Source organism: Clinocottus analis, unplaced genomic scaffold (assembly GCF_023055335.1).
Source record: "Clinocottus analis isolate CAN_PGR_092001 unplaced genomic scaffold, fCliAna1.0.p SCAF_10, whole genome shotgun sequence".
Lineage (NCBI taxonomy): Eukaryota > Metazoa > Chordata > Actinopteri > Perciformes > Cottidae > Clinocottus > Clinocottus analis.
The window spans coordinates 3,412,541-3,432,440 of NW_027175821.1; the positions used below are offsets into that span (position 1 = coordinate 3,412,541).

The 19,900-nt window shown below is 42.0% G+C and overlaps 1 protein-coding gene across 1 annotated transcript in view; it reads left to right on the plus strand.

Annotated features, from left to right (window-relative positions):
• The window catches only part of pigg (phosphatidylinositol glycan anchor biosynthesis class G (EMM blood group)), a 58,068-nt gene that overhangs the window by 29,402 nt on the left and 8,766 nt on the right, over positions 1-19,900 (plus strand). Inside the window, exons 9-11 of the mRNA XM_068595444.1 lie at positions 3,641-4,038; positions 6,144-6,335; positions 19,498-19,807. Coding sequence (XP_068451545.1) covers positions 3,641-4,038; positions 6,144-6,335; positions 19,498-19,807 — 900 coding nt within the window. The remainder of the gene's footprint in view (positions 1-3,640; positions 4,039-6,143; positions 6,336-19,497; positions 19,808-19,900) is intronic.

The following is a 19,900-nucleotide window of genomic DNA, read 5'->3' on the forward strand; positions in this document are numbered from 1 at the left end:
GTCCCATCTTTACGGCCAAGATCTTTATCTGCGTAATAACCTGTGTGAGGAAGTATAATTAGCAGACTCTGTGTCCTCTAAGTCATGACTGACAAACTCATTTTGATATTAAGATTGGACACAAATAAGACTTTATTTTAATATTGGTGATGAATTCTGCTGGAAGTCCTTAAATCTGCTTTCTGCTTCTTCTTTTTTAACACTTTTCAGCAACCTTTTAAACGTACTTAAATACTTTAAAAACACGCTTGAGTTACCATCCAGGAAGGGTAATATATTCTGCAACAGAGTTCCAAAATGAGGACGGAAAGGGCAAGAAATGATGTAAAGCCAGACCAGGTCTCGTTGTATTACCGTATACACAATCACTTGAATCAGTGTGGATCAGAGTGCAAAGCGCTGAGCCCGCTTTGACGTGACAAATGACGGCGTCATGGGCGGCATCCAAACCTTTTATAAGAGGCATCCTGATTAGTTTCTCTGCAACTGGAAGATTAAGCACACTCACTAACCCATCGCCCCCAACAGAAATGTGATTAGAATTCTAGTTGAATGAATTTTAATAACTGAAAGGTGAAGGTACCTCCATTAAAAAAAAGTGGAGTCTGTTAAAAAAAAAAAAGAAGAAAACTCGACAAACGGGCCGGTTTTTAACCCCTAAAATATAAATGGATTCTTGTTTCGTTTGTGCAAAGGACCCGTTTTTATTTTTTGGGGTTTATAATCATAGCAATGTGATTTTGACTGGCATGCTTGCAGAGATAGTGCTCGGAGGCCGCCGATATTTTTAATGCAAAATGTTACATTTTTCGACAGAAAGGTCATCGTCTTGTCCTTTCACGGTGCTTTGACATGATGTAGAAGAGGGCCAGCGAAAGGGCAGAGGATGGAATATCCTTTATTCATACATTAGGCTGCAGTTCAGGTTTTGATTGATGAATGATCTCCTGTGTTTGTTGACCTCGAGGAAATAGTTCTCCCTCTTTGTGCTCTTTAACCCTGGACTGAGGTCAGTTTCTCAATTTTACATAATTTCTTAAATTCACCTTTTTAAAGGCACTTGCATATGAGATATATATAAATGTGTTACATCAAAAATTGCAGAACAATCTCAGCTCTCTGTAGAATGAGGCGCTGTGTCCTGAGGTGCAAGTGTAAAGAGATAATTTGGCCCTAAAGCTGAACAATTTTGGAAATTCTTCCTCTCTCTTGTGAAAACATAACTTTTCTCATGTGGACGAACTGTTTTGGTGCTTGAAATTGGTTTACCAAAAGGTCTTAGCTTCACAAACGCAGTGAAATATATGAATACAATGGTATATACATGTAAATAAATGTCTAAAACCAACAAAAAAGCCAAACTAAAGTTTTCTTGAAGGTCCGTACGGAGAAAGGCATCGTTGCCTCGCAGCCTGTTGAGAGTCGATTTGAGAGAAGTCTTTCAAAATAGTCCAACCAGCGTGAAATGGATGCATGGACAAACCTTTTGAGATGTCATTTAAGATCAAAATACTAAACAATACTTGACTCACATATTTTTTAAAGAAAAAACACAAAAAATCTCCTGCGTTTCTAGATCAAACAAAGGGGCCCGAGTACTGATCCCTGCGGTACTCCACGGGCCATGCCGACCTGCTTGGATGTAAACTTGCCACTGGAGACTGAAGAGGATAAAATAATCCTTTATTAGTCCCTCAGTGGGGAAATTACAGAGTTATAATAAATAATAGTTCTATATAAATGACGATGCTACACAATTTGTTCTGTTATACTTATAGTTTGTGTATCTTCCCTCTACAGATTTAATCAGAGAAGGAAAACACGAGCAAATGTTGTTTTTTGAGATTTCGCAACTTCCCGACCACTGGAGGGGAGAGAGGCTCCAACAGGGAGCAGCGGAGCTGGAGAAACATATCACGGCTCCCTTTGGGCTGTGACGCGTTGTATTTCAACACAGGACATTAATCATCTTCCCTTTAATGCAACGGTAACTCTGTAACTGTGAAAAACGAACGGGCGGTCGACCCTGCTTAAGCAGAGGCTCTGCCCCGAAATATATGCAGGGTAAAGAACTATACTTCTTGATAAATAAGCTAACATAAAGGTTATTCAATCTGTCAGACATTCATTAAAAAAAAACTAACTCTGAAAACCCAAAACATTCTGGTGAAAAGAGTTTCGGAGGAAAAAAAACAACCCGGATGCTTATAATGTATGAAAATGTATGCGACCTCGAAGCCGCGGTTGAGTGATGCTGTTTTTGGAACACAACCACCGGAGCTAAATATTTAATATCACAGTATGTAGTGTAAAGCAAACGGGCATATATTTATGTATGTGTGTGTGTGAAAGCTCCAGTCCCGAGGTGATCTGGTGCTGCAGCCTGCAGACTGTGACAGCTCAGCCTCAGGTGAGCGCGGTGAGGTGCGTGTCTGTCTGTGTGTGATCGATGTTCAGTTTGGTGCTGACTCGTTACTGCTGCTGACCTCCCGGGCCGGCTGAACTGGAGTCGAACTTGCTTTTTCTTTTTTCTTTTTACGCGGCGATGTGCCGTCGCCACTGACCAATCAACCAAATGATTTGCATTTAAGTATGCGATTGGATGAACTCCAATTATATGAAAATGTGATGACCGGCCAGAATTTATGAACGACAGCTCACGGTCTCTGTCTGCTGCACTGAAAGTCTATAACCATTTCTCACACTCTTATTTCTGGAAGCTCCCTTTTTAAAAAAAAATCATCATCATGACCCAATTCACCACAGACCTAATCTATGAATTGAGAGAAAAGTGAGTTTGTGCATGAAATGAAACTTTCCTCATTCTTATTGCTGCTCTTTCCCCGTCAACTCGTGTTTTCTCGACGCGGTGAACCAGCTTAAGACACGATACGATCTCCTCTAACCCTGAATGAGTGACCTGCACTGTACGTATCCAGGAAACAGAAGTCTGGATATCTGATCTGACACGTGAGAAGTATGCAGCATGCATCAATGGACGCACTTCCTCGTCCTGAGTTAGAAGCGGCGGGTGTTGAGATAGTACAGCGCCGGGTCTAAGTGGTTGCAAATTGAACTGTTTTAATATGAAGCACACGGGTCATTTAATGAGTGTCACTAGATGAAGGATTTTTTTTCCCATATTGAAGTATATTGGTTGAAATCGCCCGAGCAGCAGTTTGGTCCAAATGATTATCCCACCGAGTTGAACAATTAAAATAAACTGCCGGTGGATCCGCAGCAGTGGAGGGGGTTGAGTGGTAAATGGTAAATAGACTTGTATTTGTACCGCACCTTTTCTAGTCTTCCAACCACTCAAAGTGCTTTAAACACACGTCATCATTCCCCATTCGCTCACATTCACACACATATGGCAGGCCACCGTGCACAGGCTCTGGTAGTGGCTGCATGTCATGCACAAGCTTTAAAGGGTATCCAGTTAAAGATTTATATATCATTGTTTTACTCATGAGACACAAATGAGAAACAGATAAAAAAAAACAAAGGAAAAAGAATGATTTCTTTGTCAGAAGTCAACTATAAATGTTGTAGCGCTTCATCCTAACCACACAAAACACATTTTAGGTCTTTTTTTTATTTGCTTTTGTTTTTAAATCTCTTTATGTTTTGTCGTTTGTAGTCTCCGTCGAGGAGCGGCGGCGGCGGCGAGTGGTCCCTGTCGGACCTGGACGTGCTGCTGCTGGCCGGCACGGTCGGACACACCCTCAGCTTGGCGGCGAGCAGCTTCGTGGAGGAGGAGCACCAAATATGGTACTTCCTGCTCAGCACCCTGTGCCTCGCCGTCTTCCAGGACGTGTGCCGCAAGTACTTCCGGGAGCAGAGGGCCCACGGGGATGAGGACGAGCCCATCCTGCCTTCCAAAGACTGGCACCGCCCCAAGGCCGAGGTGTGCTCGGAGAAGTGGCTGGCGTTAGCCACGCCCCCTTTCGTCCTGGTCTGCTGCCGCCTGCTGCGCTCGCTCAACCAGACCGGCGTGCAGTGGGCTCATCTTCCCGACATGGGACACTGGCTCAACAGGTTGGTTTATGTTGGAAACATTTCCCCCGACACCGTGTGGTGAAATCATTCAGGACGTTTATTTGTTGCACATCCGGGTCGTAGAGCACCAGCAGAAGCTCAAGAAGATTTAAAGCTGTAGCGCGCACAACTCCAACAATGTTTTTCCCCATAGTACAAGTAACTTTTCTATTTTTAAAACTGAACGACACGTTTTTTTTTGGTTTTTTTTACTAAAACACCTTCCCAATATGTCAAAGCTTTGTTTTGCAGTGATTTTAGTTGTCGGATACGGATTCCTCAGGTCCTAACCTTTCCAAAAAAGGTGTGCTATTAGTATGTGGGATGTTGTTAAGGCGCTGAACTGTGGAGTTAGAAACATTCAGGGACCGCTCGAGGACGGATTTTTGCAAATCTTGTCTGGATGTTGTAAAAAAAAATAAAACATTCGGAAAAAATTTATATAAAAATAACACAAGTATTAATCCTCATTTGGGGTTCATCCGACCACATGAACACAGGAAACAAGAGGTACTGCTTTTTTATTTCCTACGTTTAATAATGGCATTATTCATTTTAAAATGCTATTTTTCAAAAGGCTGTTTTTTCTCACTCCAGTATTTTTTTTTTTTCGCAGGTGACTCATCATCTCACTTTTCATGACACTTGTCTTTTTTTTTTTCCAAAGCAGAGTGTTAACATGCAGCAGATATGATGTATAATTATTCTCGGCAGCGTTATGACTCCTGAGAGCTTCCTCTGGGAGACGACGCACCGCTCAGCGAATAGCAAAGACACGGAGCGGTCCGTCTTTCTCTTTAGCTTCGGAGTTCCCTATTTAACAACACAAAAGAGCTGAATACACAAAGTGGTGATCCATAATGAAGTTGTATTGATATAATGAAGTTATACTGATATAAGGTCTGGTAAATGCGTTTATAAATCCCTTCCTGTATCTTTTGCTCGAGACGAACTCCTCTGCTGCTGCGGCTCGAAGAACGTTAAGAACCTTCAGCGGGTTGTTTGTTTTGTCCGACACTTGAAGTAAAGACTTCATTGGACTGAGGATTATGAGCACTTCTTTTTTTAATGCCTTTGATATGTGTGAACGTGACGTGAGGAGAACGTGTTTACAACACAGCTGGAGTTTTAGGTTGTTGTGCAAGTCCTGCAGGATAAAAGTAAAAAGGGTTCCAGTCGCACACATTCATTGAGAGAAAAGGCAGTGATGCCAAATGTGTCCAAAGACAACAAACTGGAACATGCAAGACGGCCATTATGTCACATTTAGGACATATAGAAGAGGCCAGTTGAGTGAATGATTTGTTCATCAGAGATGTTTAATAACGGGGTGTCTTATACGAGTCTTTCCTCCTGACACTGAAACAGTTTTAGGTGTTTTTTTTCCTTTCTGGCTGACAGGATCCTCCACTTATTTCTTTCAAATTCATCACTGGTAAAACAGATCCTGTGACGGCTCAGTCTGCAGGAAAAACGGCGATTTCTCAGTAAAAAACTTGAGCCATTAATATTCTGTCAACAGCACGGAGGGGGCAGGGGATTATGGTTTGTTCTTTTTAACATGCATCACATTGTGGAGTAGAGATGTGGATTCTGACCTTTTTTCCCCTGTCCGGCGTTGGCCTTTTCGCCCTCCCTGCACTCGCCTGTTGCTTGGATAATGAGATCTCGGTCGTGTTACGCCTCATCTCGTCTCCAAAGTACCCAACTTTCAACTGCTCTCTGCTCCGGCAAACGGCGAAGAAAACCCGGCTTCTATTCAATTTTGATACGTCCTTTGTGGTCTTATTACTCGTCTGTGCTCAGCGGCGGTGTAAATCCAGACTATATAGCCTTAAATCCAGTGAACAGTTGAAGATTCGCCTCTTTAAAGTTTAAACTACTGCTTTCATTTCATCCAAATGCTCAGTAAATAGTCTACTTCAAGGTTTGATTAGTCTGTTTTTGATTGGTTAAATTCTCTTTTTGCTCCTTATGTTTCGTAGCAAAATAGGGAAACTGTTGAAATGCATATCCTATGTTCTGTAAAGGTGTTCAGTCCTACTTTTCCTCGGTGTTAAGGAGCGTCTTCGTGACCTCGTGTCTCTCTGCTTCGCCGTCTCTAGCTCCGAACACAGGACGGTGCTCTCCCTGCTGGCCGCCTTCTGCCTGGTCCTCATCTACCTCCTGGTTCAAAGACGCTGCTCGTGGGTCTCCAAGGTCGCGCTCGCCCTCGGGCTGCTGGGCGTCTACAGCTACCGGGCAGCTGTCGGCAATGTGTGGTTTCCCTGGCAACGCGCCGATCGAACTACGTCCAAGTAAGTTTTTTTTTTTCGGGACCTCTTTGATGAACTTGCATTCGCCACAAGACTTTGCAAATTGCTCGCCCCCTCCCCTCGTTAGCGAGGCGACTCTCGGTGCAGGCGTGCCGGGTCGCTCTGATTGAGCGCGCACTCAGGACCAACGTGCACACCAGCACCTCTTAACCAGGAGACCTTAAAGCTCATATGACCACGATAGGAATACCAGACTCCTCACCTTTTACATTTAAAAAAAAAAAAAGTATTTTCAGCATAAATATGATCAAAAGTCAAGAGTCTGCGCAAGATGCTCCAAAAACGGCTCCTCGATTGCTCTTTAATTGTATTGTTCGGTGCCTTCCCATCATCCCACAGAGTAATATTGCACATCTCTAGAAAGATTATGACCTAAAGCATCTAAATCTGCACTAAGAATAACAATAAACACAAGCATTGACATGCTGGGATGCATTTTCAGTCCAGAAAAAAAACATGTTTTTCGGTTCAGAAATTGAAAAATACCCCGTCCTTTGGCCTGAATCTTGCTCGCACCGTGACAAACAGCACACGTATGACACCCTGCTTCCACATGTGCCGCCTGACTTGCTTTCAGAAGAGTCTCATGTCTAAATTTCTGGTCTCGCTTTGCAATTTGGAGACACTTACACTGGTCAGAAAATGATCCAGATGTCTTTATTAGACAGGCTTTTATGAATGTTTTAGTGAGACTTTATAATCGCTTGAGGAGGTTACGGCATTATTCAAACTAACAATCTATTTTTTTGAGCAGACTCTGTATTGAAGCTGGTGAACATACTGGTATCCTATGAAACTAGATAACCACGAGTACCAACCAAGTCTTGCCTGTCAGGAAGGAGGCTAAAATAAACAGTCAGGCTCAATTTTGGCAAAAACTAACGTGGCCACTTTCAAAGGTCTCCCTTGACCTTTTACCTCAAAGTATCTGAATACCCACAAGTCTCCTCTTTACTCTGCAGGTTTTTTTGCGGGCAGTGTAAGTGCAAGTGTCTTATATTGCATACGTTGTGTTTGACTGAAAACTTGTGGATCCAGTGAGCCCGATCGTGTTGATGTGTTTGTGTGTTATAGCCACTTCATTGCGGTGAGACCATCGTCTGAAACTTGAGGTCCCTGTCATAAATAAATAAATAAATGACCTGTCGTGACCTCGTGAAACGTTACAAACACAAACTAGAGACGCAGGGCATCAGGGGAAATATTGCTTTCCTCGGTATATTGAAAATAAGGGGAAGAAGTGCAGGTCTTGCAGAAGTGTCGAAGGCTTTTGATAACAAATTACAGCATGGATTTTTTTTGTTTTTCCTCAAGGTCTTGATGTGGTTTTTATGCATGATTTAGATTATTTTTAGAGAGTAATTCTTAATTCTCAAGAGGTCAAAATTGCTTAAATGTTGCATCAAATCTGTGTAACACATCTGAACACCCCCAAAAATTGCTGCAACATCTTGTGAGACGTAAGTGAGCAAGATGGGAATGTGTATCGTACGTTTCCATCTTCATGTCGTTCCAACGTTTCCATAGGCGGCTCGCCGAAACACAATGTTTATTACTGTTTCATCACTGGAAGAAAAAAAAACCACCAGACACGCTGAGCTGAGCTGCAGCTCAATATATCTTCAGGTTCACAGCGTTCAGATGATTTATACTGAGTTCATAATTATGTGGCACATACTGTTCACATACCCTAAAGAAATGAGTCTATGTTTGAGTCTGTGGGGACAAACTGCAGTTTTTTACATTTGTTTTTCTTTACATTTTCATCTACCTACAGTAAATTCCGGGTTCAAAAAAAGAGTCTGACAGCCTCTCAAATTAATTAAATTACACGGAGAGGCGAGTCGCACAATCTCTGACTGATTTTAATTGACAGTATCGACGGTTGTTTTCTCCGACACAAGTCTCTGACACAGCCACAGCACCCCCTCCTCCTCTTCCTCCTCTTCCTCCTCCCCTTCCCGTCCTCCTTGTCCTCCCTAACGGATGAAAACAAAGTCACATTTTCACAACACAGAGGAGTTTGCTGGATAATTGGAGTTCAGATTGAACAGGGAGAGTGAAGAGGCAATATATCAACATGCAGAATATTGGAATAGTAGTTTTGTAAATTTGCTTTTCATTTGGCTTGAAAATGAGTTGGTTTTCTTTTAGCTCCCATGACTCAAATACAAAAGCACGCACTGCTCATTGTTGGAAACATGGAGGCGCTCCTCAGGGAGCTTCAAGATGTGCAAAATTGTGAGAAACCTGAACCTTTGAAACGTGATTTTTGGAGGTCTTTCATAAACTAAATGTGGTTTTATCCACATAACAGTTTGAATAGACATCCATGATCCCCAGAGGATGGGTTTATGTACATCTGCAAAGCGAATGACATTCCCATCAGCTATATACCATTGTCGTGTTAGCACCCCAACGTTAGCATTTAGCCCCACTGGGCCAAAGTACCGCCTCACAGAGCCACCAGCGTGGTGTGTTCATGTAACGACAGGAAAGCAAGCAACAGATCTGAAGACCAGAATTCGCCCCCATCATTTTACCGATGATTTTCGACATTTGAGGAATTCGACTTAGCTACTGTTCTGCTTAATAATTAGGGACGGTGCTTTTCCCGCTTTTTTGGGTGGAAATAGCTCTTGAGTTCCTCCTGCTATGATTGAAAGATAAATCTTGAGAAGAGTCCCGCTGCTGCCCTGAATCCCTTGTAGTACACCTGAGGATACGCATCTCCTCTCCCAGAGCCTCACACCTTAATAACGCAGACTCCTGGCACATTAAACAATCTTTGTCCTTGACCTCAAACCCCAAGTAATGAAAAATCGCGGCTAATGTGTGCCTTTAGGAAAAAGAAGACGTCATTATCCCTGAAGACCGACGCCTCTTTGCAATGTACACACTGAATCCTTTCGCACTATCTATATGTAAGACTCTGCACCACGGTGATAGCCCCCATCTCCCACACACACACACACACATGCTGTTTATATTATTACATATATATATAATATATACACTGCATTCATATCCACTGTCCATACCGTTTATACCGTCTTAATTTGTATTTATCCACCACATTGCGCTGCACCTTTACTGCTTCTTTGCACTCTGATCAGATGCTAAACTACCTGTCGTGGTTCTCTGTGCAAAGACAATACAGTTGACTCTGAATCTGATCTAATAGATGTTGTTAGCATCGTCTGAAAGGAGAGGACATGCACCGTCTTGCAGCTGCTAAGTGCGGTAATTCTTCATCCTGCAGACTGTGGCTCGGCACAGAGTTATCTCCTACTAACCCCCGTCAGAAAATAATGAGTGTGCAGGGCTGCACACAGCTCTCCTGTCTCGTTTCCCTGACCTCCCTTCATCTACCAGCAGTACCTGGCCTCCCCTAACCTTTCCTGTTCTCCTTGGCGGTCTCCCCTATACTTGCTCGTCTAATTAAAAGCTCAACCTCTCACCCTCACCCGCACAAAGACACCTGACTGGAGCCACGCAGAGGGACCCCGACTGCTTTTGACGGACCGTGTGATTGACAAGGTTGACGTTGGCTCAGTCCTCCAGCTTCTTCCTTCAGACCTCAACAACTTCATCATTACGGCGCTCCTCGGCCTCTTGGATGTATTTTAGACTTCAGTCCACACAGTGTGGATCACCTGCCAACCCTTTTTTTCATTGGTAGCTTCAGACGAGCCGTCGTCTCATCTTGTGAGATCTCAGGTGCTGTGCTTTTTGTTTGACCCGGCGAGGAGATGTTGTGTTTGTGTAATCACGCCAGAATGTGTTTTTTTTTTGTTTTTAGCTTTCATCTGCCGAGTTGTTGGTCAATATTTCCCCACGGGTCTGTTTTCGTTTTGGTTTGGTATCATTGAACAACCATATTGTTGAATTTATGGTGTTTTTAGAGAGATTATCAGGGTACTTTATGTTTCTGTGGAGTGAAAAAGGCAAACATTGTTTTTTTTTACTCCAGAACACCATAATGTATGGAAGCCCCTACATTTTTTTTTGGTCATAAAAAATATGACCAAAAATATATATATATATTTTTTTTTTGTTGGGGGGGGGGGGGTCATATTTTTTTGGGTGGGGGGGGGGTCATTTTATATATATTTTTATATATATTATATTTTTTTGTCATCTTTTTTTTGTGGCGGAAATGGGCTTCCATAATGTAATAAAAACGAATGACTTTTTGACAGTGACCTTTTTTTTTTAAAAGTCTGGCCTTCCTGGGTGACTCTCTCTGGGTGTTTTCTCAGGATAAAGCCCCTCCGGCTGCTCCCCGGATGCCTCCTCGCCTTCGCTTTGTGCCAACTGCCTAATTGCACTGTTGCATCTTTCAGAATGGCTAATGGGGTTGAGAACCGCCAACGCTGCTCACTTTAAACGGTTCAGAGTGTTGGATTAATGTCACTGTGGATACAGTCTGTCTCCCTCATTCTGTTTCTCTCTCTCTCTCTCTCTCTCTCTCTCTCTCTCTCTCTCTCTCTCTCTCTCTCTCTCTCTCTCTCTCTCTCTCTCAAACACACCCTTCCTTCTGGAAATAAACCTTTGGAACCCCTACGAAAATCTTCCCGCGCCCATTTTAATACCCAGCATGCCCCATTCAGACGATCTTTTGGCATAAAATACGTAATTTTTCCATTTTTGACACGATTGACACAGTTTTTTGACTGAAACTCCTTCCTAACAGGCCGAGGCTTTGTTTGTTGTTGCAGATTCTGATTCTTTAGGTCCTAATCTTTCCAAAAAGGTGTCTTATTGACCGCTCCAGAAGGCCTTTTTGGGTAATCTGCCTCATATCATGCTGGATGTTCATAGTTACAATCAAAATATCTTTTAAAAGTGAATTTTTGCAGATATACATTTTTTTCCCCAAGACTTTGCTGAACAAATATACAATAAAAACAAGTATTGGAATCAATTTGCGGTTCCTACAAGGTCTCAAACACAGGGAAAAAGAGGTCTGGAGACAAAATTCCACAGTTTTTAACGGGTTAAACCTAAAAGGAGACAACTGACGGTGCAAAAGCACTTTTTTTAAATTTTTGCTTGATATTGAGAGATCACCAATTACGAACCAGAGCACTACAATAATAAGATGATCGATAAAGAAAGGAACAATAAATGTCGGGATGAAGCCAATCAGAGTTTTAATGTTCTAATGGAGTCGCTGAGCATCGACGCGTCCGGCTGAGGGCCAACCTGTCGCTGTGCATCACTGCCAAAGTTTCTTTCAGTCTCCGTCCTCCTCTTTTACATCGATGACGCATTTTCTCCCAAATATGACGCGACAAGAAGCATTTACAATGTTTGTTTTCATCCCTGTGTGTGTGTGTGTGTGTGTGTGTGTGTGTGTGTTTCTGGGCTTCACACCTGCACAAAACATGACCCATTTTATCATGTACTGCTTTATCTAGAAAGACTGTTTCCCAATTTAAAAATATTCATGCATACCGATCCCGCTTAAAAATGGAAATGTATTCAAACTCGTCTCAAAACACCTGTGAACCCCTGCCACAGACACACACACACACACACACACACACACACACATAGACAGACACATACTCACACACAGAATTCAGTTTTATTACCCGAGAGGTAAACATTTTATGACGCTGTTTCAAAGGCAGTTCTGTGCTGGCTGACATAAATGCTGCAGCACATCAGTGGTAACGTTTAACGAATCGTTATTCCCCTTTAAGTGTTCATAAAAGTGCTCTTGTGTGTGCTTAATCTTTCTAAATCTTACCACTGTTAAAAAAAAGAAGCAGATTTCATTATAAAACATAAAGTTGAATAAAAATAAAGACGGCAACACACACATTGATCTACGGAAGCGTCGACTAAATTTAATTGAAAAAGCAATAGTGTTTTCATTTCCCACGGCCATTCGCTGACCACGTTAAATTGAAAATGGAAAAGCCAACTCCTCTCTATGGTTGACAATGTTCAAAAATGAATTTTAATCGTAATTTCCACAGACCTTTATGCACATTCTCCCACAATTTTTAAATCGAAAATTGCAAAAGCCAATGGACGTTTTCATTTTCAAAAAAACCTGCTTTCGTGGTTCACATTGTTCAAATGTTAATTAAAATGGGGGAAATAGAAAAGCATTGTGCCCAATTGAAATTGTATCTCAGAGCTGTTTCCTGAATAAATAAAATGAGCGCCTTTTCAAGTTTGCCCAGGCGAGAAAAAAACATACTAAGTATATTTAATCTTACTTGAGTATACTTTAGTATATTTAAAGTCCTACTAATCATAAGTATACTTAAAGTGTGCAATATTGGAACAACTTATTTAAAACTAAATATATTTAAGTTGTACTTAAATAGTATTTCAGTGTCCTCTGGCTGGTAGGTGACTTGTTTGGGCTGATGTTCTGTACCTGTTCCCCGGTGATCGATGAATGGGACACCGGACACGTTGAGGCGACGTAGCCTCACCTGCTTTTTTCCTATTTCACTTGCTGGGGAACCGGCGCTTGTTTCCAAGGTAACACGAGATCCCGGCCGCCGCTCTGTACCACAGCTCGTCAGGCTACAGTTTCCTGTCTGCCGCTGCTGTTAACGGTACAAAATGCAGCAAACTCGATCAGATTGAGTCGGCCGGTCAAGTTTTCTCACCAAGCGAATGAGGATTCCCCCAAAGATGAAAAGACCATTTTTTTATTAGACATTGCACCTTAATAACGTCGCATGTCAAAGGGTTTGAGCAAACATCCTGTAGTTATATATATATATATTTGTGGAGTTTGATACTTGAGATAATCTGCTCCTCCAACACTGTGTTTGTGTGTGTGGTTTGATCAGGAATGAAGGAATTTCAGGAACGCGACGTTCCCTGTTTTTCCGCCCACCTCAAACTAGTGAGAAGATCACACTTAAACTGTGTTAACTTCACAGACCTTCATGTGTTCACGTCGGACTCGTCAATCATAGGAAGAAGAGAGGATTTTGTTTTTAGGGTGTCTAGAAATGTTGATCATTCCCATGGTTGCAAAAATTCTGGGAATATTCAAGATGGACATTTCCATGGCGGGAAATAACAAGAAAAAAAATGGAAATATAGAGACAAACTTTAAAGTGGACAATCAATTATATTAAATATGTCCTTGACAGTACAGAAAGAGATTAAATGGATGAATAAAAATTCCTCAGTTAGCATGTTCAATCAAGCTGCATCCCACATGGAAACAGCTAGCTAGTTCTTGCTAGCTAGCTAAAACTAGCTAGTTCTTGCTAGCTAGCTAAAACTAGCTAGCTAGCTAGTTCTTGCTAGCTAGCTAAAACTAGCTAGCTAGCTAGTTCTTGCTAGCTAGCTAAAACTAGCTAGCTAGCTAGTTCTTGCTAGCTAGCTAAAACTAGCTAGCTAGCAAGAACCAGCAGAAGGTGTTATAAACTGCTTTCAGCTAGAAATATCATGAAAGAATATATACTTCAGTCACTCAGTCATGCTATAGTGTTGCCAATAATGTGAACTGCTCAAATATGAGCTTAAGTAACTATTAAAAAGTTCACAATTCAAAAGGTACGATTTCTATATTAAAAATTGTGTAAAATGTCTTTAACCCTTGGAAATGTTCCATAAATTGCTCTTCCTCATGAGGATAATCTTCTCAGTATGGAAGTTAATAGCAGAGAGAATCGATGCGTTTGAGTGATGCTGCGTTGGCTATATTTTTAGGCAGAGTCATTTCCATACACCTGACGAGATATGCTTTGATCCATTGATTAATGAATGCTTTGGGGATACGGTATCACTGCTGTAATGAATGTTTAATGACCTGCCTCGTCTTCTTCCCACTGGCCGTCACTCTGATGAACAATTAATCAGTCACCTCCATCTGCACCTTTTTGATATGGATCTTGTTTATTGTGTATAAATACGTAGAGTGAAGTGAAACCGGAATCAAATTCCACGTACTTGTAAACACACACGATTCTGATCAATCTGATAGTGGCACTCTTCAGAAATACTTTCATGTTTCAGGGCTGCAGTTCTTTTGCATCCACAAAGGAGACAAAAGCACTCTTAGCACAGTCCCTTTAGTATAAATGTGCTCGGCTGCAAGACGCCATTATCACAACGGGAATGGCCTTTTCTTTGTTGTTGTCCTGGAACGAGACCGAGCGCGCTGCGACCTTGTGTGTTTGTTCGCTGGTGTGAACAGCAGCGAGCTAAAGGGCAAGTCCAAAGACTTTCACTCCTCCTCAGTGCAACATGACAACGTATCCGATGAGGACTGTTGTTCAATGACTCAACTTAAACACACACATCATTTTAACTTAAACACACACACGTCACTTTAACTTAAACACACACACTTGTCACTTTAACTTAAACACACACACGTCACTTTAACTTAAACACACACATGTCACTTAACACGTTGAAACTGTGGAACCAATTTTGTCTCCAGACTTCCTTTTCTCTGTGTTTAACTCGTCGTATGAACCACAAATTGATTCAAATACTTGTGTTTATTGTATGTATTTGTTCAGCAAAGTCTTGGGGAAAAATGTTTATCTGCAAGAAAAATCACTTTTAAAAGATATTTTGATTATAACTATGAACATCCAGCATGATATGAGGCAGATTACCCAAAAATGCCTTCTAGAGCGGTCAATAAGACACCTTTTTTTGGAAAGATTAGGACCTAAAGAATCAGAATCTGAAACAAAAATCCCAATAAAACAAAGTCTTGTCCTGTTAGGAAGGAGTTTCAGTCAAAAAAACTGTCGTTCGTTTGGAAAAATTACATATTTTATGCCAAAAGATGGTCTGAATGGGGCATGCTGGGACTTAAAATTGGCGTGTGGTTTCCAAAAGGTTAAACATACACTTTAACACCCTAACATTATTTGTTGTCTTTGCCTCATATTTAATTTAACACATGTTGCACTGCGTTGTCGTTGCACTGCGTTGCTCCTTTGTGAAAACACTCCTGGAAAATAACCGGATTACTCTCCGTAATCCGGAAATACAAGTGTACAAGTACGGGTCCATTTACCATTTACCTCACATACAAATACTAACGCAGCATCCTTAACCCTCGGCACGCCATCGCCGCACGCCGCTCCTTCTAACTGCTCCTATTGGCTCGCTTGCATCTCCCATCTTGGAAAACCTTTTGGCGTTAATCTGTCCTCCAAAAAGGCGGGACCGGATGACACGGGGGTGTTGCAGGAGCCTGGTTTTCGAAGCCGTTGCTGCCCCCCCCCGCCCCCCCCCCCCCCCCCCCCTCCCACACTGTTTGTCTGGAGATGGAAAACAGATTGCGTAATCCGCCTTTAGCTAAATGATTAAATAAAGGCTGGAAATGTTTGAGGAATCTGATTGGTGCAGAAGCCGTGCTGTGTGATGTACTGTAATCAGGAGGCACTTGAGGAGAGACTGCAGCCACTTTGCGGCTATTGGGGAAATGACGCGAACCACAAATCGCCTTTATGACGAGGAAGAGGAGGACGAGGAGGAGGAGGAAGAGGAGGAGGAGGGCTTCTTCTGCATCAGAACGTCTGAGCAAACAAGATTCCTTATTAACACAAACGTGACACAAAGATTAGTTCGTCATTCTCTATTTTTTTTTCCACCCTCGTTAACAAATAAGCCCGGCGGCTCAAATCCGTCACTCTCCCCTCGTATTGAATCGGGACCACGGCGGGATTTTCCACTTTTCTTTCCCTTTTCCCCCCATTAAATAATGATGAATACAATCCCTGCCACATATTTAGGGGAGTGGTGAATAATAAAGGATTGTGCCGTGTGGAGCATATTACTCTGCTGCTTTCCCTCCGTGGAAACAGGTTTTCCACAAAACTCACGGATTAATAATACATGTCCAATACTTGCGCAACTCCTTCAGGGTCAGCTATTATCCTGTCGCACTTTTTCTTCTTTCTTTTTTTTAGCTTCGACTGCATCCTGCTGCAAAAGAAATGTCCCTTATTGCTCTGCGTGAGCCTCCTCTCTCAAGGAGAAGCATGTTTGTAACGTCAAAACGTGTCAATAGATTATATATATATATATATATATATATATATATATATATATATATATATATATATATATATATATCCAGAAGCTACTTTAACCCGTTAAACTGTGGAACCAGTGTTGTCTCCAGACCTTTTTTCTCCTGTGTTTGAGTCGTTGTAGGAACCCCAAATTAATTCCAATACTTGTGTTTATTGTATTTATTTGTTCAGCAAAGTCTTGGGGGAAAAATGTACATCTGCAAAAAAAAACACTTTTAAAAAGATATTTTGATGGTGACTATGAACATCCAGCTTGATATGAGCCAGATCCCCCAAAAATGCCTCCTGGAGCGGTCAATAAGACACCTTTTTGGAAAGATTAGGACATAAAGAATCAGAATCTGCAACAAAAATCACAATAAATCAAAGACCTAGTCTGTTAGGACGGAGTTTCAGTTAAAAAACTGTGTCGTTCGGTTAAAAAATTAAAAAAAAACTATGTTTTTTATGTCTGAATGGGGCATGCTGGGACTTAAAATGGGCGGGGGACGATTTTCGCAAAAGGTTAAATGAATGTTACTCATTATGTGATGCGATCAATAGGTAAAGCTCTAAATAAACATGGTCGTAATGACGGGGTTAAGCGCTTCATGTTAACAGCCTCGGCGTCCTCAAACTCAGTGAAACTTCATGAGCTCTTATTCTCTTTATTTCCTTCCGTTCGTGCTGAAATAGAATAAAACAACTTATCACCCGGAGCTGGAACGTCTCTTTTGTTGTCTGCTTTCTTTCTTTCTTTCTTTCCTTGAGGGCTAATTTACTCATTCCTCCTTTTTTCTTGGGACAAATATTAATAAATGTAATTAAAGGGCAGATTTTAAGGAGGAATAAAAACCCCTCTTTCCATTTGGTTGCAGTGGATAAGAGCGCACGCTGAACGCCTGAAATGGAAATTAGACTCAACGTAATTGCCTTCATAATCGAAAGCACTTTTCCTTTTTAAAGCTTCAATTTGGGACTTTTTTGAGCATATAAATTATTGATAGTTGGGAAGTGATTTTTGTGGAGTAAGCTCTTTAGAAGGAGACGAGCCTCTTTACAGAAACTTCCTCTTAACCTTGTAGCCGCTTCCGGCTTTACATCCGTAGTAAATCTTACTCGCCATGAATCTGAAGCTCACATCCGTCTCAACCACGACGGATGGAGGCTCCCTGACGTCTGAGCATGTTGTGCTGATTGTTTGGGACACACACACACGTCAAACAAACACACAAACGCTACGAACGACCATGAGAACACCACACATATTATCTGTGGTTATTACCTGTTGATGACCTTGAAGAAGAGCTTTTGGTTTGACTTTTCTCCCCTTTTTGTTTACGTCTTGGCTCGGCCTTTTTTTTTTATTTTAAGAAACGGCATTTAAAAACCGACAGGAAGTGATCTTGAACCAACGCTGTTGCCCGAGCAACGGAAAGGTCTCCACTCCGTTCATCCCTGTGAGTTTTAGTGAAAAGTGTAAATGTGTCCAACGATGGCACCTGCTGCGCGCTGCGCCTCCGAAAACACACCGATTAGTCACCGAAGTATACGCACAATGCAGCGACGCGTGCGCCCTCATCCTCGAGACATGCGGCCTTCTGCACACGGCCTTTTAAAACGGTTATTTCCAGTCGTTTAAAAAAATATAATCCCAAAAGGGAAGTAAAAGTTGTGTAAATGTGTCATATTCACGTGTTCATGACGTTCATTCATGCTGAGTTTGAAATAATTAACATGCTTTTAAAAAGAAAGAGGCTCAAAATATGAGCAGCATACATACAGGCGTCTATATAAATGTTTTCATTTTAATCAAACTATTGTCTCTCATTCATTTGAGTCATTTAAGGTTTACTGTATGCTTTGAATCCTCATTGTTAGTTTAAATACTACATTTTATCACTTTTTACTGTTCACACAGATTTCACACAATATTTGCTCTTGGACATTTGGATAAAAGTCATGGAAATTTAGTTTGAAGTCATGGAAAATTGGATAAATGTCATGGAAAATTGGTTTTAAGTCATCGAAATGTGGTTTAAAGTCATGGAAATCAGTCGGTCACAATGTGTATGAACCCTGCAGCTACCAAGGTGATGCAAACAAATGAATACGAATAAATTGGAATTTTGATTAAATTATTTTCCCCCGTTTTCCAGCTGAGCAGGAAAACAAAGTCATAAAAATCCAGAATGAACATGTGTCGGTCAGACTCCATTGTTGTGTGTATCCCCTCTGTTTACAACTTGTGATATTACATTAAAAAAACAAGCTTTAGCTCTCAATCAGCTGAATAAAAAGTCCCTAAAATGCGATGAAGAATTCCTCAAATCACAGCGATGCAGAAAGTACAACCGACAGTGTGACGGGTGTGAAAGTCTGTTTTCCTCGAGGCGATTCGCTCCGTCTTCCAGTCTTAAATTATGAATGTAACATCGACACACTGCACACTGAATAAAAGAAGGTTATGACTCACGGAAACATACGGAAACCCGTCTAACAAGAGACAGGAAATTAATTAGAGCGGTGAACTTTGAAAAAACCTTTTTTTTTTACAACAAAGGGTCTGACTGAAGTGTGTTGGACCGGAGAGTGTCGGATTGTTTTCAGTCGTATAGAATAAACGTTTTTTTCTCGTCAGATTAAGATTGGCAGGTGAACCGTGTTGTTTTTGAGCGTTTACGCTCCGTTTCCTCAGATCTGCTGTTGCTGTTGCGGATCCATTTATCCGTGAAGCAATGACCGTATCGCCTTCACAGGAACGCTGTGTAGACTTTCTGATCAAGACTGTTCTTTTTGAGTCTGTTCGTTCGTTAAGATTGTTAGAAAACAGTCTTTTGTTGTCACATCTTTTATTTGATAAGAAGCGTGTTTCGCTCTGCAAAGTCTGAATTCAATTATTTCCCCTCGCGCCTCAAAACCGCAGCCTGTGGATGTTTAATAGCTGAACGCACGGACGGGTCCAGCGGCGCCGCGACGATCCGCAGCCCAGAGTCACTTAACCCAATTACTTGAATATTGAACGAGGAGTTTTTGTGGAGAGAAATCGATGCTTGCTGACTTGCGAAAGCACAAAAAAAACAAACACTGTCATTTTTTTCTCCTCTTTTCTGAAGGGGGACCGTGGAGGCGCGCTTCGTCTACGTCTTCATCCTCGGCATCCTCTTCACCGGCACCAAGGACCTGCTGCGGTCCCAGATCGTCACGGCGGACGCCAAGCTGAAGAGCCGGGGCTTGTGGGAGATCTACAGCGGCCTGGTCCTGTTGGTGTCGCTGCTGTTTCGCGCTCACAACCTGCCGGTGCTGTGCTGCTGCCTGCTGGTCCAGACGCTCATGGCCCAGTTCATCTGGAAGAAGCTCCACTACGACGCGGCGCAAACCACCATCATGCACTACTGGTTCGGCCAGGCCTTCTTTTACTTTCAGGTGAGCCGAGCCGCGGCGACGTCGGAGAACCGCCAAGATGCAACTGTGTTAGTGTGTGTCGCACGGTGGAAGGTGTATTTGAAATGAGAGAAA